This window comes from Netta rufina, assembly GCF_964035555.1.
Source record: "Netta rufina genome assembly, chromosome: 2".
NCBI classification, from domain to species: domain Eukaryota; kingdom Metazoa; phylum Chordata; class Aves; order Anseriformes; family Anatidae; genus Netta; species Netta rufina.
Genome location: NC_140124.1, coordinates 639,649 through 660,661, shown reverse-complemented (window position 1 = coordinate 660,661; position 21,013 = coordinate 639,649). Strand labels below are relative to the sequence as shown.

General features: G+C 69.9%; 4 protein-coding genes across 5 annotated transcripts; 1 reads left to right on the top strand and 3 right to left on the bottom strand.

Moving 5' to 3' along the window:
• Positions 1-684: 684 nt before the first annotated feature.
• On the bottom strand, positions 685-4,119 carry LOC311206150 (uncharacterized protein). The gene is made up of 3 exons (XM_084281372.1): positions 4,035-4,119; positions 2,669-3,538; positions 685-1,969 (listed from the first exon to the last, which is right to left on the bottom strand). The coding sequence occupies exons 2-3, from the start codon at positions 3,496-3,498 to the stop codon at positions 1,963-1,965; spliced, it is 837 nt and encodes a 278-aa protein (XP_084137498.1). The 5' UTR covers positions 3,499-3,538; positions 4,035-4,119; the 3' UTR covers positions 685-1,962.
• Positions 4,120-6,456: 2,337 nt separating this feature from the next.
• LOC311207102 (uncharacterized protein) lies at positions 6,457-15,688 on the bottom strand (the record flags this gene model as incomplete). The annotated part of the gene is made up of 6 exons (XM_084283001.1): positions 6,457-11,272; positions 11,513-11,626; positions 12,196-12,304; positions 12,973-13,106; positions 15,102-15,187; positions 15,651-15,688. The coding sequence occupies 6 exons, from the start codon at positions 15,686-15,688 to the stop codon at positions 8,526-8,528; spliced, it is 3,228 nt and encodes a 1,075-aa protein (XP_084139127.1). The 3' UTR covers positions 6,457-8,525.
• An 833-nt stretch (positions 15,689-16,521) lies between these two features.
• Positions 16,522-18,325, top strand: RARRES2 (retinoic acid receptor responder 2). 2 transcript variants are annotated; one of them, XM_084282174.1, is made up of 5 exons: positions 16,522-16,739; positions 17,440-17,544; positions 17,689-17,793; positions 17,896-18,033; positions 18,153-18,325. In XM_084282174.1, exons 1-4 carry the CDS (start codon positions 16,572-16,574, stop codon positions 18,007-18,009), a joined length of 492 nt encoding a protein of 163 aa, XP_084138300.1. In that variant the 5' UTR covers positions 16,522-16,571; the 3' UTR covers positions 18,010-18,033; positions 18,153-18,325. The 2 variants fall into 2 exon arrangements, with proteins under 2 accessions (XP_084138300.1, XP_084138301.1); XM_084282175.1 differs by having other exon boundaries at positions 17,896-18,037.
• A 637-nt stretch (positions 18,326-18,962) lies between these two features.
• LRRC61 (leucine rich repeat containing 61) lies at positions 18,963-19,743 on the bottom strand (the record flags this gene model as incomplete). Its single annotated transcript, XM_084306626.1, is given in 4 exon segments — positions 18,963-19,385; positions 19,387-19,626; positions 19,628-19,674; positions 19,677-19,743. Coding segments are annotated over 4 exon segments (777 nt in total).
• Between the last annotated feature and the right edge of the window lie 1,270 nt (positions 19,744-21,013).

The window sequence follows — 21,013 nt, the reverse complement described above, 5'->3', positions numbered from 1 at the left end:
CACCAGAGGAGCAGCGGGGGCTGTGAGCCCGTCCCCCCCCTACGCTCGGGGATTTGTGGCTGCCTCGGATCCGCTCCTGCCCCCGGCCACATAAGCAGCAGGGGAGGCCATGAGGAGGGGACACAGGAGCAGAGCCAGGAGCCCTCTGTCACGTTATCCCCATGCTCTTGGCACAGCCCAGGGCTCACCGCACCCGGCAGGACACTCGGCATGAGCCCTCGGAGCGGTGCTGGCTGCTGTGCCAAGCCCACGTGCTGGGGTGTCCCTGCTCCAGGCCAGCATCCTCAGCATCCATCCATTTTTTGGGGCGGTGGAGGATCTGCAGGAGCCAGCTGGGGATGCAGCACTCGCTCTGCTGACCGCTGTGCCGAGGCCGGCCGAGCCCTGCAGCAGCGACAGCCGCTGGCCTGGGTAAGGGCAGGATGGGGGCAACACGTGCAAGGGGCAAGGCTGAGCTGGGAACGGGGTCCCCGGCACACTTGGGGCCATCGCTCACCCCTGGAGCAGCTCCGTCCTTGGTGAGCATCCCCGGGCAGCAGCCAGGAGAGGCAGTGACGTTCTGGAGGGCCCCGGGAAGGCGCGGGCGAGCCCTCACGAAACTCCCCGGGTTCCCAGCAAGATGGAGACGCGGAGTTTTCCAAGCGCAATTAATTTAATTCATACACATCAGCGGTACCTGCATTTCCACACACGTAGTGGCGAAGGGAGGAGTGGGCGGAGGACGGGGCGGGGGTCACTTTGTGCAGCTCTTCGCAGGGGGCTTTGCCTTTTGCCAGGACGGCGAGAAAACACCGGCGGGCAGGGGCACGGCACCCCCACGGCACCGGGGCTGGGCCCAGCACCCTCCTCGTGGTAGCGGGCTGGGTGGGGGCACTGCGGGGAAAGGGCTGCCCGGGGGGGACTGCACCGTGTGTGGCGGGGTGCAGGAGGTGCCATGGGCACGGATGGACCTGTGCGAGGGGAGCAGGGAGCAGTGGGGCACGGCGGGGCACTGCAGGAGGGGATCCAGCTCCCTCGGGAGCCGGTGGCAGCCAGGACGGTGCCGTCACCGGGAGCTGGGGCCGGGAGAGGTGTCAGCTCCCCCCCGGTAGCTGCACGCTCGCTCTGCCCCGATGCACGGTGTCGCCCCGTGAAGGAGGGCAGGGAGTGCTCGCAAGCCCAGCATCATCCCGTGGTGAGCGGCGCAGTGCGAAGGGCAGCAGCAGCAGCAAGCAACGGCAGAAGCAGCTGATTTTCTGGTGCAGGAGAGGGGCACCCACCCTGGATTCAGCCACCAGTGCTGAGTCCTGCCTCGCCCCAGAGAGCTTGCCAAGCACTGTCCCAGTTTGGGGCGCTGGGTGGAGCGCACAGACGGGGACCCTGCGGAGGGCAGGGGTGGCCGCTGACCCCCAGCAGCACCCGGGATCAGCCCTCAAACCCCGTGGCTTCAGAGGGGACACAGGGTTTGCACGGTGCCACGTGCCGCAGGGCTCTGGCGCAGCCACTTCCCCTTCTCTGGTGCCACGGGCGGGCTCGGCAAACACGGGGCTCCTCTGCTTGTGCCTGGGGTGGCAGAGCAGGGCATGGGCAGAGATTTCCCCTCCTGGCTGTGGCTCACCTCTCCTGGCTGCCTGCTCCGCCACCATGGCTGTGGGCTCCACACCGGGGCCTCCGTGCTGCCCGGGCTGGGGTCTCTGCCTCTCCGCAGCCGGCTGCAGCCCCCACCTCGGTCCCTCCTCCAGGCTGGAGCTGCCGCTGCTGCTCCTTGGGAAGCAGTCTGCACCCGTGAGCTTTGCGTTTTATTTTATTTTTATTTTGCCTTATTTCTGCGCTACTCGGGGCTCCGCGCAGTGCCGGGACGAGCCTCCGCCGCCTCCTCTTGCAGCCCCTCTCCCCAGCGCGGTGGGCAGCACGCGGCGCTGCGGCTCCTTCCCCGCAGAGCACAGGGGGCGAGATCCGGCTCTGCTCTGGTGCTCGTGGCCATCATTCCCTGGGCGAGAAGCACACGGAGGTGTTACCTGCGAGCAGCAGCACCAGCCTGGGCCAGGGGGGGGCACGGGGAGCGTGGGGAGCACAGGGGTACGCGGAGAGCGTGCAGCGGGGGAGCCCTGCCCTGGGGAAACCTCCCCGCTCCTCCTCCTTGCCCTGGCCCAGGGGTTTCACCTGTGGCCCTGGTGTGCACCAGGCTGCAGAGGATGGACGGGAAGGAAGCCCCATAGAGAAAACCACCTCAGGGAATATCACCACAGGGAACACCACCACCATTTCCAGGGCCGGCCGCAGCTCTTGGCTCCTCCTGCTGCCCTGGGAGGCAACAGGCATCCGGCAGGCACAGATCAGCCTGCGAGCGCCTGATGCAGGGCACCGGAGGCAGCCAGGGCTGGCGGGAGCAGCCTCGTGATGGTCAGGAGAGGAACTCCAGCAGGAAGAGCGCAGCAAGCACCCGGGGGTGCCCACGCAGAGTCGGGGCTGATCACCCCGCAGGGGCTCACCAGTGGTTTCTCACACCAAGGGATGGGCACGCGCCCCGAGCCCCTGGAGAGGCCACTAATGGCTACGAGCCCCCCAGGCAGCACCCCCAGGTGCAGGGCAGTGCCCGGAGGGGGGCCGCAGGGTGGGGAGAACCCCGTGGGGCAGGAGAGCGGTGCAGGCAGCGCTGGGTGGGGGTCCCGGTGCGCGGGGGGCTCACGTGTGGGCGTTCTCTGCCCCGTGGCTCCGCTGGTGCGCGGTGAGGTTGACCTTCTGGGCGAAGCTCTTGCCGCACTGGGCACAGGAGAAGGGGGTCTCGCCCGTGTGGGTGCGCTGGTGGATCTTCAGGGAGCCCTTCTGGCTGAAGCTCTTGCCGCAGTCGGGGCAGGCGAAGGGCCGCTCGCCGGTGTGGGTGCGCTGGTGCGTGGCCAGGCTGCTCCGGCAGCTGAAGCCCTTCCCGCACCGGGCACAGGCGAAGGGGCCACTCGCCGCCCCGGGGCCACCGGCCTCCTCATGCGGCTCCGGCCGCGGCGAGCGGCTGCTGGCGGCGGCGGTGGCCGCACCGGGCCCGTCCTCGGCGTCCGCAGCGGGCCGGTCCTCGGCGTGGGTGCGCTGGTGGTTGAGGAGGAAGCGCTGCTCACGGAAGCGCTTCCCGCAGCGCCCGCAGGAGAAGGGCTTCTCGCCGCTGTGGATGCGCTGGTGGGTGAGCAGGTTCTGCTTGAGGCTGAAGCTCTTCTGGCAGACGCCGCACTGGTAGGGGCGCTCCCCGGTGTGGATGCGCTGGTGGATGATGAGGTTGTGCTTGAGGCTGAAGGCCTTGCCGCACTCGGCGCAGATGAAGGCGCGCTCCCCGGCGTGGTGCTTCTGGTGCCGGGCGAGGCTGGGCTGCTGGCCGAAGCATTCCCCGCACAGGATGCACTTGAACTCCTTCCCGGCCTCCTCCTCCTCCGCCTGGCTGTGGATCACCAGCGCCTTCTCGTCCCCGAAGCCCTCCTCGCCGCCGGGGAAGGCGAAGGGGTTCTCGCCCGTGGGCGAGGCCAGGTCCGTCATGGGCGCGCGCTGCCCGGCTCACGGCGCCCGCATCGCAGCCCTGGGGGGCACAGAGAGGGGCGGCTGCGGCTCCCCAGCACCACACCGGGGCTGCCACCGCCCCCCAAGACCCCCAAGACCCCCGGGACCCCCGGGACCCCCGGACACCGCCCGCTGCGAGCGCACCCGAGGGCGGCGGAAGGGGCCGGGACCGTGCGCCCTCGTGGCTGGGGGGGGGGGCCGCCCGCCTCCCCCGCTCCCCCCGGGGCTGCGGGGCCACGCCTGGCCCTGGGGGGGCCCGGAACCGTGCAGGGAGAGGGGGGGGGCTCCAAGCTCGACGATAAGGGGGGTCCCACGCCATCCCCCCCCCCCCAGCAGGCGGCCCCGCGCTGGGGCCGGGCTGCGCCGCATTGCGCCTCGGCGCCGCGCTGCCGCACCGCCCCCCCGGGCCGTGCCGTGCCGAGCCGTGCCGGACCCCCCCGGGACCCCTCCATACACACACGGAGGGGCCTCCCCCGCCCCGATTTCCTTCCCCCCTGCCCAGCCCCGCCGCCGACCTGCCCGGCCCCGTTGGGTTTTGCTCCGTTCCGCCGCTCGCCGCCGCCGCCGCCCGGCTCTTTGTGGCCCCGCTGGCTCCTCCTGCCCGCCTGACGCGCAGGCACCGCCGCCGCTCCTGCCCCGGCCCGCCCGGCCCTGCCCCGGCCCCGCTCCCGCAGCCCCCGCTCGGCTCCGTCCCGGGGTCCCCGTCCCCGTCCCCGTCCCCGTCCCCCCGGGGCCCGTCGGGGAACAAAGGGGTCGCGCCTCGCCGCCCGAACAAAGGGGCCGGGGCTCGCGGTGCTGCGCCCCCGGGGGGCACTGGAGGCTGTGGGAGCTCGTGGTAGGGGCTGCACGGGACCCCCGGGATCCCGCTGAGACCCCCCGGGGCTGCGTGGAGCCGATTGGGACCCCCCCGGTCCCTGCTCACCCCTCCAGGGCTGTGTGGAGCTGAACTGAACCCCCCCGGTCCCCTCTCACCCCATGGGGCTATATGGAGCTAAATCAGCCCCCCTCAGTCCCCACTGACCCCTCTTGGGCTGCGTGGAGCCAAACTGGGCCCCCCAGTCCCCTCTCACCCCCAAAGGGCTGCATGGAGCCAAACTGAACCCCGCTCACCCCATGGGGCTATATGGAGCTAAACCAGGCCCCCCAGTCCCCACACACACCCCCAGTGCTGCATGGAGCCAAACTGGGCCCCCCTAGTCCCTGTTCACGCCCCCAGGGCTGCATTGAGCCAAACCAGCCCCCTGCTCACCCCCCGGGGCTATATGGAGCTAAATTAGCCCCCTCAGTCCCCATAAACCCTCCTGGGGCTGCATGGAGCCAAACTGAACCCCCCAGGCCCCCCCCACACCCCTGGAGGAAGCCCCGGGACTGCGTGTGGCCACGGAAGGGCTCTGTGGGACCAGCGGGGGCACGAGGATGTGTGGAAGCCCTGCAGCAGCCAAGGCACCACGTGCCAGCCCCGCACGGGGACAAAGAGCAGCCACCCCGGCCCCTCCACGGGGAGCACAAAGGGCAGCGGGGTGCGGGGAGCCCCGACCCCAACGGGGGAAGCCCCGCTCTGCCGGCCGTGCCCGGGGGTCTCGCTGCTCGGGGTCCCGGGGTCCCGGCACGGCTGGGAGCAGGCCCTGGGTGCAGGCTGCAGCTTGCTGGTGCTGCGCACACCGCCGTGGGTGGGTTGGGTTGGGTTGGGTTGGGTTGGGGCAGCCGCTGCGGATTCCTACGGGGCCGTTGCCCAGACCTGCCTCACCGGGGCTGGGCCGTGCGGCAGCCGCCTCGTGCATGGGAGCAAACCCTGCCCTGAGCATCAGCACGGCACAACGGGGGTTTATCGGGGGCTGGAGGGGTCGGGGGGTATCGCCACCAGCCTGGCGTGGGGCCCTGGGGGAGGCCAGCGCGAGGAGCAGAGTTGTGTTTTTGCAGCAGAAGGCGGAAAATTCCAGCGAGCTCGTGGTGTATCCGAAAGTGATTGCGCGGCACGGCGGCGGGGAGTATGTGAGGCTGATAAGGGGAAGGGCCCGCTGCCCCAAAATAAGGAGGGTAGCTGAGGAAAACAGGATGAGCAGCGCGAAATCGGTAAAAACGAGAAGTCTAGTCATGAGAGAAGAAGGAAAAAAAAAAAAAAAGAAAAGGAGAAATTCATGGCTGGTCAAATAAAATTGTACCTATAAGGTATAGAAGGGCGTGGAGTAGGCTGTGACCCTGTAGTACTCAGCCAGTGAGGAAATGGGAGAAATCAGGTGTCGGGAAATAGGGGATATAGGGTTATGGTGAGCTTTTGCTGTGCTCCTGCTTGCAGGACGCCCGCCTTTGCAATCGTGAATAAAACAGCTTCACGGAAGGTCGTGTCTGAGCAAAATATTGGTTTTTCTCACACCGTTTTCTCACACTGATTTGAAACCTGCAGCGGTGGAAGGAGCAGAGGGGTCTCAGAACTGGCTGGTCACCGGGAAACGGGCCCACGAATGGAACAAAACACGAGGCAGCGAAGGGCAGGGAGAAAAGGGCTGGGCAGAATCCTGGCTTTAACGGGCATGGCCAGCCCGTGGCCCCACGGGCTCTGCCGACAGCCCCCAGCATTTCCCCTTTCGCTGCCGAGGGTTTTGCTGAGAGCTGCAGAACCCAGGAAGTCGGCTGCAGGCAGCACGAGTCCAAGTTCAGCTGCAACAGCCCGCGGGGAGCAGAGCACACGAGGGGACGGAGGGTATGAGGGGTGCCCCAGGACCCCAGCTCTGCCCCGCAGCCCCTCTGCAAGGCCTCGGTGCCGGTGGTTTGGTGGGGAAGGAGGCACGAGGCTGGGGAGCAGCTCTCGCCCCGAGGATGGGGAATAGCTCGAGGCTGGGCTAGAAATTCAACTCCCTTTCCCCGGCCCCCCCCCCCGCAGCGCAGACCGCGGTACCGCAGCGACGCTTCCCGGGAAGGAGGAGGAGGAGGCAGGAGCCTGCTGTGAGAAAGCTTTTATTTTAAATAACCTCAAAAAAATAGAATTGCAAGGACCTGAAATGTTGCTGGAGCGTGATGCTAGGCGGAGGGGAGAGGGCGGCGTTGTCTGCCAGAGGGGAGAGAGCAGAGCCGAGCGCTGCGGGCTGGACGCCCACCCCCTGCCCGGGGACGGCTCGGGTGCCAGGGACCCCGTGCCCGGCAGCTGCCGCCCCTTGCACGGCCCCGCCACCACTGCCTGGATGCGTTGTTAATTAAGAGTGCCTTAACGAGGCTGCGGCTCCGGCAGGGACCGTACCGGTGTCCCCTCGGTGTGATGGCGAGCTGGCACAGCCACAGCTGGCAGGATCTGCCCAAGCCCTATGGGGCAGAGAGGCCGGGGGCCGTGCAGATCGGGCACCGCCTGCTCCAGCGGGGCTGCCTGGGGCCGTGTCCAGGCGGTTTGAACACCTCTGGGGATGGAGACCCCCCCAACGCCCTGCGTGGCCTGCGCCAAGGCTGGGGCACCGCAGGGCGAGAGGCGTTTCCCGACGCTGCAGGCCCGGGTTGCACCCCCAAAACGCAGGGGGAGGAGCCCCCCAGGAGAGCGCGGCACCGCGCCCCAGGCACCGCTAACAGCATCCCAGGTTTTCAGTGAAGGTCTTTGCCAAACCATTGTAGCAAGGAGGCTCTGCAGCCGAGCGAAGCGAGATAGGGTTCTACTGCCATAGCTGGGGCTGAGGACTACGCGGCTCGTGGCGCCTGAGGGGGCGCAGCGGGCGGAGATTCGTTTCCCCTTCGAATGCGAAGCGCGCTTCCAAGCGGGAGCAGCTTGCAGGCCAGCGGTTCCCACCCCGAAAGCTCTGCCCCCGCAGCCCTGCCCGCCCAAGCAGCTGCCCCGCTTGCAGCCCGGGAGCGCGAGCGTGGCCGCGGGGCAGCGCCGGGTGGGCTGCAGCCACCGCTCCCCCCCCCGCCACCCCGGCGCTCCCGGGGTCTCTATGCAGAATTAGGTGAGTACCAGAAAGAGGTGCTAGTCAGAAAGGTTATCCACAGAGCAAGAACAGAAGCAGAAGCTACATTCCCCGACCCACCCCCCCATATATCACCCTGTATGACCCCTCCGGGCTCGGAGGAGACGCTTATCTTATCCGCGGTCCGTTGCGGAGGTGGCGGCGAGGCAGGGCCCGCGGTGACCACCGGCACCCGGCTGCGCCGAGGCTTTCCCCACCGCCGGCTCCTCCGCCCCAGCCGTGAAGCCGCAGGCTCCGGCCCGAGCCCCGCCACCCGGGGACCTCATTGCGGGGTCCCCACGAGGCTGGGAGTGACCCGGTACCGCGCTGCGGCGGCTCGCTCACCTCCACCACCGAGCTGCAGATCCTCTGCCCACACCGGCGGGCAGCCGACAGCGGGGCTCGGCTCCCCGTCCCAAAATCGTCCCGCGGAAGGACGCCCAGTCCCAAAAGGGCTCCGGCAGAAGCTCTGGGCCCGCCGAGGCCCCTCTGTGCCCCGCGCCGGGGTCTGCGCGTCGCAGGACTGCAGCCCCCGGGGGAGCCCGGAGGCAGGGCCCAGCAGACGCGCCTCTGCCCGGCCTCCTGCTCGGCTTCCGAGCCGCCGCGCAGGATCCTCGGCTCCTCGCCGCCCCTTCGCCGTCCGACTCCTGGCAGGCAGCCGCCGGCAGAACCCGGCAGCGCAGCCCCGGCAGTGCCTCCTGCTCCTCAGCTCCACCCGCTTTACACATTTGGTATGTTCACAAGACAGAAAACGCGCACGCGGCGTCCGAGTCCAGTACTGCTTCCTGACCAGTTCGCTGCACCCACCGCCACCTCCGGGGTGCTCGCAACGAGCGTCCTGACGCCGTGAGCCGCCGCCATCCTCTCCCGAGCCCCCGCCGCGTCCCGGGAGCCCCCCCCCAGGTTCCGACTCGCAGCTCGCCCTGCGTCAGCCCCTTTCAGCCTCGGCGCCGTCCCCGTTTGGTCAGCAGTCGGCTCCCGGCGTGAGCTCCCCCCTGTGCAGGTTTGGTGTCCGTAGTGCCAGAGCAGTGAGGCCCAGTCCCTCGCTCGGACGGGTTGGTGGCAGCCCGCGCGGGCGCGTTACAAGCAGCTGGGGCACGGTGAGGTTTTCTCTTCGCCGTGCGCTCTCTCAGGCACTCTCAGCACTCTCTTGTCCTCGAAGCTCCTGCCGCAGCCGCCGTACTTGCACCAGATCTCGGCGCGGCAGTCGTGCTGGGGCTTCAGCAGCAGCTGCCTCTGGCTCACGCAGTCGGCGCAGCAGCACTGCGGCTGCAGGGGCGGCTTCCCGGCCAGCCCTTCCCCGCCCTCGGCGCACTTACAGGGGCACTGCCCCGCGGGAGCCTCCTGCGGGTGGTGCGAGCCGGGCACCAGGTGCTGGTCTTCCTGCATCAGCTGCAGAAGGATGTCAGCCGCCCCGGACGGGCTCTCCGCCCTGTTGGGGGGCTGCGCTCCCGGCCGAAGCTCTTCTCGAGGCAGCGAGCCCTGGGCGGCGCCGCGGGAGCAGGGGGGCAGCAGCACGCCGGGTGGCGCCGAGCCCTTCCCCAGGGGAGCGCCGGCGTCGGGCTGGTCACGGTGCGCGGGGCAGGTGCCCTCGCAGCAGGAGGGCGGCACGCCGCCCGTGTGCGTCCTGCGGTGCCGCAGGAGGTGCGCCTTCTGGCTGAAGCCCTTGCCGCACTCGGCGCAGTGGAAGGGGCGCTCGCCGGTGTGGGTCCGCTGGTGAACGGCCAGGTTCACCTTCTGGCGGAAGCGCTTCCCGCACTCGGCGCAGGCGTGCGGCCGCTCGCCGGCGTGGCCCTGCCGGTGCAGCTGCAGCTCCCCGTGCTCCTCGAAGGACTCCCCGCAGAGCGAGCAGGGGTAGGGGCTGCCGGGGTGCGCCTGCAGGCTGGGGGGCGTCTGGCCCGGGCCCGGCTCGCTCTGGGGCTGCTCCACCACGTGCACGCGCTGGTGGACCCTGAGGGAGAGCTTGCTCTTGAAGCGCTTGGGGCACTCGAGGCAGGTGAAGGGCTGCCTGCCCGAGTGGGTCTTCTGGTGGGCGATGAGGTTGGGCTTCTGGGCGAAGCGCTTGCCGCACTGGGTGCAGGCGAAGGGGCGCTCGCCGGTGTGGGTGCGGTAGTGGGTGACCAGGTTTCCCTTCTGGTTGAAGCGGCGGCCGCAGACGCCGCAGGTGAAGGGGCGCTCGCCCGTGTGGATGCGCTGGTGCGTCACCAGGTTGGTCTTGAGGCTGAAGCGCTTCCCGCAGACGTCGCAGCGGTAGGGCCCCCGGCCCCGGTGGTTCTGGCGGTGCTTCACCAGCCGCTCGTACTGCACGAAGCTCCTCCCGCACTCGGGGCACAGCCAGGCCCTGCCGTCCAGATCCTTCTCCTGGGGAGACTTGGCGGACAGCTCGTCCCCGGAGCTCTTATCGTGCTCGGGGCACTGGAAGGCCTTCTGCCCCACGTGGGTCTTCTGGTGGGCCACCAGGGAGAGCCAGAGGCCGAAGCTGTTGCCGCACTGGTTGCAGATGAAGGGCTTCTCGGCCCCGGGGGTGGGCGGCGCGGGGGCTGCGCCCTCCCCGAGGACGGGCTGCACCCCCAGGTGCCCCAGGAGGTGCGGGCCGGGGCTGAAGCCGGCGGCGCAGCCGGCAGGAGCCTCCGCCCCAGGGCCGTGCTGCGGCCGGAGCAGGGCCACCTTCGGGCAAAAGCCCTCCCCGCACTGCACGCAGGGGAAGGCCTGCTCCCCCAGCGGGGCCTGCTGGTGGGGCAGGAGCTGCTCCTTCGGGGGGAAGCCCTTCTCGGTGCACGAGTACAGCTCTTGGTTTTCGGGGATCTTCGGAACCGGCAGCGGCGGCATGGGGCTGAAGGCGGCGTCCTGCTCGGGGCCTCCGGGCTGCAGCAGGGTGGGGGCGGCCCCAAAAGGCAGGGTGGGAGCAGGACCCCGGCCCGGGCACCTCCGCTGGCGCGGGGCGTGGGTCTTCTGGTGGGCTTTGAGGGACACCTTGTCCTTGAAGCACTTCTGGCACTGCCCGCAGGGGTAGGGGCGGACGTCGGTGTGGGTGCTCTGGTGGGTCACCAGGTTGGTCTTCTGGGTGAAGCGCTTGCCGCACTGCGTGCAGGCGAAGGGGCGCTCGCCGGTGTGCACGCGGTAGTGGGTGACCAGGTTGGTCTTCTGGTTGAAGCTGCGGCCGCAGAGGAAGCAGGTGAAGGGGCGCTCGCCCGTGTGGATGCGGCGGTGGGTGATGAGGTTGGGCTTCTGGCGGAAGCTCTTGCCGCACTCGGGGCAGACGAAGGGGGTGTCGTCCTGGTAGCTGCGGGGCGGGGCGCGCAGCTTGGGCTTGCCGGAGGCGCCGTCCTCCTGCTCGCCCCCGGCCAGCGCCTTCTCGTTGGCGGCGTGGATGCGCTGGTGGGCCAGCAGGTTGGCCTTCTGGCTGAAGCTCTTGCCGCACTGCGTGCAGGGGAAGGGGCGCTCCCCCGTGTGCACGCGGCGGTGGGTCAGCAGGTTGGGCCGCTGGCTGAAGCTCTTGCCGCAGTCCCCGCAGCGGTAGGGCTTCTCCCCGGTGTGGATCCTCTCGTGGGTGATGAGGCTCTGCTTCTGGCGGAAGCCCTTCCCGCACTGGGCGCAGCGGAAGGGGCCGTTGCCGAGCTGGGGGGCCCAGCAGGCCACCCGGGACGGGAGCGGGCTGAGGCTGGGGGCCCCGTCCCGCTCCACGCCCGCCCGCTCGGGCGCGCGCTGCCCGCCGTGGAACCAGCGGCCCGAGCCGCCGGCGCCCGCCGGGTACAGCTCCAGCGAGCCCGCGGCGACCCCGGGCTTCTCGTCGGGCTGCTCCACTTTGCTCGTTCGCCCGGGCTCAACTAGATTCCAAAAAAGATTCAAGACATCCATTTCAGAGGCCTCGGGCGCCGTTCAGAGCGCCCTAACCACCCGGGGAGGGGGCAGAACCCTTCCGGAGCCCCTTCCACCCGTGGCAATGGCCAAAATTTTCCCCTAACCGGCCCAAAACAGCTGCTGATGGCCCCACAGGACCAACTTTCCCTGCCAAGGCCAACTGCCAACCACTGCGAAGCCCCCGCAGGGCCGGGGGAAGCACCTACCTGCACACGGGCTCACGAGGATCTTGCTGTCCTCCTGCATTGTCTGGCCTTCGGGGAACGGCTCCTCCGACTGTTTAATACCGAACAAGCCACCGGGCTTGAAAAATCTGTAGCCTGGTTGAAGGGATAAGAGCTGGTCACCATGAACTGTCACACTGCAAAACATGCATTCGGCAGACACATCATTATGCGGGGAGATTGCCTGCGTTAATTCACAAATCAGCTAAAATTAACCGAGCCTCGGGGCGCTGCTTTCATCTATTTTTAAGCCGCCGCTGCCTGGAGTGTAATTAAAGATAAAAAGCAACCCCAGCTCCAGCCTCCCTCCTCCTGGCAGCGTGTGCTCTCCAGCGAGAGGTGAGCGAGAGCACCCTGCCCTGCAACGCGGCGCCCCTGCGGAGCCCCCCACCCCGCCTCACCCCGGCACCCTCAGCCCCCGCCCGGCGCTTCCACGGTAGGATTTCAAAGGCTCCCCCAGGAATGCCACCGGCGCGGCCCCAACCCCAAAGCAGGAGCAAAGCCTCCACCTGCAGCAGGGCGCGGGCTGCCCGACCTGCCTGCGGCGAGGGCGGGGGGTTTCCTCCTCCTCCTCCTCCTCCTCCTCCTCCCCCCGCCCCGTGCCACATCTGCACGGGTTTAGGAACGGATCCTGCACCCCCCCGGGGGACGCCCCCGGCCCTCACCTGTGCAGGGGTCGGAGGGGATCTCTGCGCCCGCCGCATCCAGCTCGTGGCCAGCCCTGGGCACCTCGTTCAGCCTGGGGTAAGGGAGCAGGTTCAGGACGTGGGCAGGCTGCTCCAGGAGAGAGGGGAAGCGTTTCAGCGGCTGGCCCTGGCTGTTTTGGGGTCACTTTTTCCTTTTTTTATTTTTTATTTTTGCTTTTCACCAGGCGGGAGGCGAGCGGCAGCGCTGCCTCCCACGGGGCCGGGGAGCTGGGAGGTGTTGCAGCGGTCCGGAGCCATCCCCAACTCCCCCCCGGATCCCTTTTAGCACCCCAAAACTCCCCAAAAAGCTCAGGACCACCCATCCAGGGCCAGGACCAAAAAGGGAAAGCCCCGAGCAGCTCCTCTGGGGGATCCTGGCGCCCTTTCCACCCCCCCACGGGGCTCCCCTCGTCCTCCCCCGGCGCTCCCCGTGGGCTTGGCAGGAGCAGGAGGAGAGCAGATGGCAGCCGGCGGCGAGCCCCGGCGCCTGTCACAACTTCCCCGAGTGCCAATCCCAAAAGGAAAACCTCGCGCGGGGTCCGCGGGGCCGAGAGCAGCCCCCGGCGACCGGAGGAGGAGGAGAAAAGCACCGGGGGGGGGCAGCTCCCCACCCCCAGGAGGACCCCGGGAGGCCGCCGGGCGGCACAAAAGGCAAGGCCGGGCTCCCCCCGCCCCGCGCGCGGTGGTCCTCGGGGCACGGCGGATCCCCGGGGACCCCTCATTTCCCCCACCCCCCCCCCCACCCCCAAAACCTACCTGGGGAGCCCCCCCGGCGGACATGGTGCCCCTGGGGGCCGTGGGGCGCGGGGCGGCGGCCGTGTCCTCCCCCTCCAGCTTCCAGGGCGGGCTCGGCTCTTCCCCAACTTCCTCCAAATGGCTGCTGCGGGGCCCTGCGGGAGCGGAGGGGAGCGGTGAGCGCGGCGGCGGCGGCGGGGGGGGGGGCACGGCGGGAGCCCCCCAACCTCCTCCTCTTCCTCCTCCTCCTCCTCCTCTTCCTCCTGCGAGCTCTCCGAGGGGGGAAGGAAGGAGCCAGCCCCGGGGTCTGGCCCGAGTTCAGCGCCTGTGTTTACAGGAAAGCCTCCCCGCGGCCCGCGCGCCGAGCGCTGCCGGGAGTTGTAGTCCTGCAGCTGGGTGTGGGGGGGGGGGGGGGGAGAAACTGCGGCCCCGCAGCTCCGGGTTAAAACCCATTTGGGGTTTGGGGGGGGTCCCCGAGCCGGCCCCGCAGCCCTGAGCGTGTTTTGGGGTGGTTGGGGGTGGCTGTCGTGGGGGGAGCAGCCCCTGTCCGTGCCCCTGCCGAGGGGAGGGCTGCAGGGTGGGGGGTGTGATGGCTGCAGCACCCCAGCAGGGCCCCCCCCTTTTCTCTATCCCTTTTTTTTTTTCTCCTTTCTGCCCCATTTTTAGGGCCGCCAGGGCTCGGATTCGCCCCGACTGACGCGGCCAGCACCAGATCGGGGCATTCACTCCTCGCAGCACCCGAGGGGGCAGCGCGGTGTCCCCAAGCAGTGCCCAGGGCGGGACAGGTCCTACAGAACCCAAAAGCCACCCCGGGGTGCAGGGACCCCCCCCCAACGGGCAACAACGGGGCGAGGAATCGGCCCCCCCACGGGATTTGGTGTGGAAACGGCCGGCGGAGAGCTGGGGGAGCAGCTGTGGGAGGAGGGGGTGACACCGGGGGGTGACACCGGGGGGGTGGCACCGGGGGGGTGGCACCGGGGGTCCCCACAGCGACCTCGGGGACCTCTCCCCGTGTGGTTTGGGGGGGGGTTGATGAGCCCCCAGCCTCTTTTGGGATCATTTTTGGGGCTCTGGTTGGAGCCGCCCCTGGCAGCTCGCCGGGACCGAGGCCTGGGACTGGGAGAGGTGTGCCCGGGGTGATGCCAGGCACCGGTATCGCGATACTGGGAGCTACTGGTGTCACGACACCGAGGGACTCACTGCTAGGTGCTGGTATCGCGATACTGAGCACCTGCTATTAGCCACCGGTATCGTGATACTGGGAGACTCATCGTTAGGCACTGGTATTGTGATATTGAGGGGCTCACTGTTAGCCAGCGGTATCGCGATATTGAGCACCCAAGCGTTAGCCATCGGTATCGTGACACCGAGGACCCACTGTGAGCCACGGGTATCGTGACACCAAGGGATCCACTGCTAGGCACTGGTATTGTGATACTGAGCGATTCACTGTTAGCCACCGGTATCGTGACACCAAGGGACCCACCATTAGGCACTGGTATCGCGATATTGAGCACCCATTAGCCACCGGTATCATGATTCTGCAGGACCCAGCGTTAGGCACTGGTATGACACTGGGAGACTCTATCGTGATACTGGGTGACTCTATCATGATACTGGGTGACTCACCGTTAGGCACTGCTATCGTGATACTGAGCAGCCAGCGTTACTTACTGTTATCACGACACTGAGCACCCATTAGCCACCGGTATCACGATTCTGGGGACCCAGCGTCAGGCACTGGTATGACACTGGGTGACTCTATCGCGATATGAGGGACCCACCGTCAGCCACCGCTACCTCAACACCGCGGGATTCACCATTAGCCCCCGCTATCGCGATAGCAGCTGACTCACCGCCACCCCCGGTACCATTATCACGACATCGAGCCCCCCGTTCCCCCTCTATCACCCCCCACCCCCCCCAGCCGGTACCGGGCCGCCCCCGGCCACACACGGGGGCCGCGGGGGGGCCTCGGGGGCTCCGCTCCGGCAGCCGCAGGCCCGGGGGCTCCCGGGGCGGGCGGGGGCGGCGGCTCCGCGATACGGGGGGCGCGGGGCCCCTCCCCCCGCCGCCCCCTCCCCCCCCACCGGGCCCCGTTCCTCGCCCCCCCCCCCCAGGCCCCGGGGCCGCCTCCCCGGGGGACTCACGGCCGCCGGCGTCCCGCGGCGTGCTGACGTCGCCGCGGCGTGCTGACGCCGCCGCGACGATGACGTCAGCGCGGCGGCGACGCCGGCTGGATGTGAGATGGGGGGAAGGGGAGGGGAGGGATAAAGCCGCGCCCGCCGCGGGGGCTGCTGGGAGTTGTAGTTCCCGCCCGCCCGCCCGCCACAGCACTTCCGGGTCACCGCGTGACCCGCGGCGGCACCCCCCTGCCCTCCGAGGGGCGGGCCGGAAGTAGCGCGCGGCACCATAGAGCGCGCGGCTAGAGCGGCGCTACCATCGAGTTGCCCGCTGTGTGCTAGAGCGCCCCCTGCCGGCCCCCGCAGTCCTCCCCCGTTACCCCCCCCGGGCGGGGCCGGGCGGTACCGGGGGCGCCGTGCCCCTGCCCCTGCCCCTGCCCGGGCGGGGGGGCGACCCCCGGCACCCTCCCGTTAACCCCCGGTACCCCCGGTAACCCCCCCGGTACCCCCAGTACCCCCTAGATACCCCCCGTTATCCCCCGTTACCCCCCAGTACGTCCCGGTGCCCCCCATTACCCCCCATTGCCCCCCACTACCCCTTCAGTACCCCCCATTACCCCCCAGAACCCCCCCGTTATTCCCCCATTACCCCCCAATACCCCCTGGGTACCCCCCAGTACCCCCCCAGTACTCCCCTGTTACCCCCCATTACCACCTCATTACCCCCCACTACCCCTTTGGTACCCCCAATTATTCCCCTGTTACCCCCCAATACCCCCTGGGTACCCCCAGTTATCCCCCGTTACCCCCCCAGTACCCCCCAGTACCCCTCAGTACCCCCATTACCCCCCCAGAACCCCCCCGTTATTCCCCCGTTACCCCCCAATACCCCCTGGGTACCCCCCATTACCCCCCAGTGCCTCCCCGTAACCCCCCCATTACCCCCTGGTACCCCTTGGATACCCCCCAGTACCCCCCCATTATCCCCCGTTACTCCCCGTTACCCCCCCATTACCCCCTAGGTACCCCCCATTACCCCCCCAGTACTCCCCTGTTACCCCCCATTACTTCCCAGTACCCCCTGTTACCCCCCCGTTACCCCCCCCATTACCCCCCATTACCCCCCAGTACCCCCCAGTACCCCCCATTACCCCCCACTACCCATTCAGTACCCCCCAGTACCCCCCCAATACCCCTCAGTACCCCCCCATTACTCCCTCACTACCCCCCCATTACCCCCCCATTCCCCCCCTCACCCCCCTCCCCCCCCAAACCCTCCCCCCCTCCCCCCTCACCCCCCCCCACCCCCTCCCATCCCCCCTTTCCCACCCCGTGCCCGCTGCCCTCTCCCTCCCAGCCCCGCTCCGTGACCCCCCCAACCCCCCCACCCCTCCCATGGGTGCGCCTCCTCCCGGGGGGGCGGAGCGGGGGCCGTTTCGGGGCCGTTTCGGGACCGGAGCAGCAGCAGCAGCGGCGGTGGCGGTGGCGGTGGCGGCGATGGGGCGGCTGCTGCTGGCCCTGGCCGTGGGCTTGGTGGCCGTGGCGGCCGCTAGCCAGCCCCCGCTGCAGCGGCGCGTGGTGCGGGAGGTGCTCGAGTACTTCCACGGCCGGGGGAACGTGCTCTTCCTCTTCAGGGAGCAATCCCTCGAGGGGGTGCTCGAGCGGGTGAGTGCCCCGTGGCTACCGCTACCGGCACCGTGGGATGGGGAGGGGGGGACGGGGACCCTGCCCGTGACCCCGTGACCCCGCGGGGGTCGTGCTGGGGAACCGCTGGGCAGGGGTAGGGGCCGGGGGTTGGGGGTGCCCCGCGGTGCCCCGCGGTGTCCCGGTGGGGCCGGCCGTGCCCGTTGGCACGGGGCAGGGTGCGCTGGCGGGGCTCGGCTACTCATTAACCACGGCACCACCGGGAGCGGACACGGGGCAGGACGCGGTGGCCCAGTCCGGCTCCGTCCCGTCCCAGTGTCCCCGGTTAGGACGCGGAGCCCCGGTTCGGCTCCGTCCCGTTCCCCCCGGAGCTCCCCCCCCCCCGGGTGCTGCCCGGTGCTCACGGGGGTTTGGGGGCCCTAGGGACGCCCCCCTTGGGGCCGCTCACCCCTCACGGGGCCTCGGGTTGATTTGGGGCTGGGTTTGCCCTTGGGGCCGTTGTCCCTGCGCCCACGGGGACGGTGGCAGCAGGAGGGGGCAGGGGGCGGTGGGAGGGGGCAGCACCGACTTTTCGGGTCCCTCCTGGTCCTTCCTCGCTGCACCCGGGCGGATCCTGCCTCTCTCACCCCATGGGCACCCCAAAATATCCCCCCAGCCAGCCGCCCGTGCCCCCCGTGTCCCCCTCCCCGCCCCTTATGGGGTCGTTTCCCTCCCGCACCAGCAAGACCCTTCGGGGACGTTCGTCCAGCTCCGCGTCAACCTCGTGCAGACCAACTGCAGGAAGAGGGCGCAGAGGACGCAGAACTGCAAGGCGGTGGAGAACCGGGTGAGGTTTGCGGGTTTGTCCCCCCAAAAACGGCCCCGCGAACCCCTTTTTCGGGGCCGGCTCGGGGCCGGCGGGGATCGGGGCTGAGCCGGGGGTGGGCTGGGGGCTTGGGGGGCAGCGCCGCTGACCCCGTTGTGTCCCCAGAGGAGGCCGGCCTGCCTGGCGTGCTACAAGTTTGACAACAGCGATGTCCCCAAGGTGCTGGACAAGTACCACAACTGCGCGCCCAGCCACCACCTGGCCGTCAAGGTGAGCCATGGGGGGGGGGGCTCTGGGGGGCTGCGGGGCACTCACAGGGGTCCCGGAGGTGCCCCCCCCCCGGTGCCACCCCCTCGCCCTCTGCCCCCGCAGGAGATAAAGCAGCGCGACGAGGCCGAGTGCAGGGCCGTGGAGGAGGCCGGCAAGTCGACGGATGCGCTCTACCTGCCCGGCATGTTCGCCTTCTCCAGAGCCTACCAGGCCTAGGGCGGCCGCCCCCCCCCGGCCACGGTGGGTACAGGGACGGCCCCCCCCGGGCACCCACCTCCCCCCGGGTGCCCCTGCCTGGGGTGGGGGGCTCGTCCCGCAGCCAGCTCTCAGCTCCCCCCTGTTCCCCTCTCTCTTTCCAGACGCCGCGTCCTCCAGCCCTAAGGGATGCTGATCCGGGGCCAGCCCGGCCCCCCGAGCTTGCTGCCCCCCAGCGCTGTGCAATGAAGGGAGGGGGCGTCCTGCAGGCGGCCCCCACCCCCCCACACACCCCCCCACGCCTAGGCAGTGTCCGCATGCACCAGTAAACCCCAGCTCTGCCTCTGCTGGTCTCCGCTCTCATTCCCACTCAGGGTTGCTGGGGCGGGCTGGGCTCCACGTCCCCACTCCTGTGGGTGCCCGGGGGGGCTCTGCCGAGGCTGTCACCCCCCCCGCACGCTGCCCCCAGCCCGGGGCACGCTCTGCTCCGTGGGTCTTGCACCCTGGCAGGCTCAGGAGGGATGTGGGATGCACCGGGACGCAGCACAAAGCAGCAGGGACCCCGAGGACAGCCCCACACCTTTACTGCACAGCCCCCATCGCCCCCTGACACCCCTCCAGCCCTGCCCGCAGCCCCCCACCCTGCAGCCCCCATCCCCACCTCGCAGCACGGCTCCTCCACCGTGCCGGGGGGGTCGGGGACAGTTCCAAAATCCGCCAGACGTGGAGGTGAGCTGCTCCTCTGCTGCGGTGGGAGGGACGGGGAGCCCGGGTACCCATGGGTGCCGTGAGCTCGGGACCCTCCGGATCTGCCCCAGGGTCTGAGGGCACGGAGCACGACGAGGCGGATGAAGGAGCCACAGCGGAGTGGGGCTCGGGCACCGCAGCAGCCCGGAGGCGAGGTCGGCCCCGTGGCTCCTCGGGGGCGGCTGGAATTGGGCCGGGGGCGCGCGGGGCTCCGGGACCAGGAGCACTCAGAAGACGAAGGAGCCGGGGTCCGCGCGGACGCTCAGCGCCCGCTCCGCCTGGGCGATGGTGTCGTCGGCGCGCCGGCTGAGCTCGCGGCACTCCTGCAGCGCCTCCCCGAACTGCTTGTAGGCCTCCTCGATGATGGAGCTGCGCCGGGGCGGCGGCGGCTCCCAAAAACTCGCCTGCACCCAGGGCTGGGCGGCGTGGGGCGGCGCGGGGCCGGGGCCGGCACCCGGCGAACCGTCGAGGTCGCGGCAGAGCTGGAAGAGCTCGCTGCCCCGGCCCGACACCCGCTCGCCGTCGATGGCCTTGAGGCCGGGCAGCGCCTCGGCCAGCGCGGCGCGGTAGGCGGCGGCGGCGGCGCAGACGGGGTTGCTGAGCTGGCCCAGGGGGTCGCGCAGCCGCAGGCTCTCCAGGCGCCGCAGGCCCGGCCAGGCAGCGCAGCTGCTGCAGGCTGCTGACCAGGTTGCCCGCCAGGTTGAGGCTCTGGAGGCTCTCGCAGGAGCCCAGCGGCTCCAGGCTGGAGACGCGGTTGCGGGAGAGGTTGAGGACGGCCAGCTGCTTGAGGCCGGCCAGCGGGGCCAGCTGCGAGATGGCGTTGCCGGAGAGGTCCAGCCACTCCAGGTGGGCGCAGTCGCCCAGGCAGCCCAGGTCGGCGATGCCGCGGCCCCCGCAGCCGCAGCAGCAGGATGGAGTCCAGGGCGAACTGCCCGCTCTGGCCTTCAGCAGCTGCGCCGTGATCCGCAGCCCCGCGCCCTCCTCGCCCTTCTCCCCGTGCGCCTCCATCCGCGCCCTGCGCCCTGCGGGGACCCCGAGGGTCAGCACCGGCACGGCCCCCCCCCCAAAAGACCCCCCTATGGGGCTCAGATCCCCCCCGTGAGGCTCAGACCCCCCCCGTGGGACCCCCTCCTGCCCCCCCCCAGGGCTCCCCGTGGGGTGCTCGGGGCGGGCGGTGGGGAGACACCGGGGTCCCCCCCCGCACCTCTCCAAGCACCGGACCCCCCCTGCGCTCACCAAACGGCGGCTCCCGGAGGCCCCCTCGGCTCCGCCTCCCGTTGCCATGGTGATGGAGGGGGAGGGGCACCGGGAGCAGCACCGGGACCGAAGGGCACCGGGGGGGGGGGGGGAGGGGGGGGGGGGGGGGGATGGGATGGGGCGGATGGACGGACGGACGGAGGGATGGGGGATGGGGATGGATGGATGGATGGGTGGGTGGGGGGGTGGATGGATGGATGGATGGACAGACGGATGGGGCAGAGGAATGACGGGATGGAAGGATGGACAGACAGATGGGACGGATGGGTGGGACAGAGGGGAGGACAGACGGACGGACGGACAGCACAGAGGGATGGACGGGGTCCTCCAGCCCCCACACCGCTCACTGGCCGGGGCTGCTCCCACGGCTGCCGGGCACCCACAGGGCCACGGCCCTGCCTGCAACGGGGGCTGATGTCCTTGTGCCACCGCCGTGCCCTCACCGGTGTCCCCAGTCACATCCCCATGCCACCACTGGTGTCCCCAGTCACGTCCCTGTGCCACCACCGGTGTCCCCGGTCACGTCCCCCGTGCCGCAGCCCCGCCGTGACCGCTGTCCCCAGAGACATCCCGAGCTGGAAGGGACCCCCAGGGATCACCGAGCCCAACCCCTGGCACCACACAGATCTGCCCAAAATTCAGACCCGTGGCTGAGAGCAGAGCCCAAACGCTTCTAAAACTCGGGCTCAGTGCCGTGGCCGCACCCCTGGGGATCCTGTTCCCATTCGTGACCACCTCTCGGTGACGAACCCCTTCCCGATGCCCACACCAGCCCCCCACCACCCTTCCCTCCGGGGGGCCGCAGCCCCGTCCCGGGGCCGGATGGTGCCTGGCGGCCACGGGAAGGGCGGCAGCGGCAGGGCCCCGGCCCCCTCCCTTCCGTCGCGGCGGTGCCGGCCCTGCCAGCACCGTGCCGGCCGCAGCAATAACAGGAAACCCAGCCGGGAGCCCCGCGGTGCTGCAGCGGGGAGATAAAATGCAGCACCACCACCGCCAGCCCCCCCCAGCTGCTGCCGGGGCT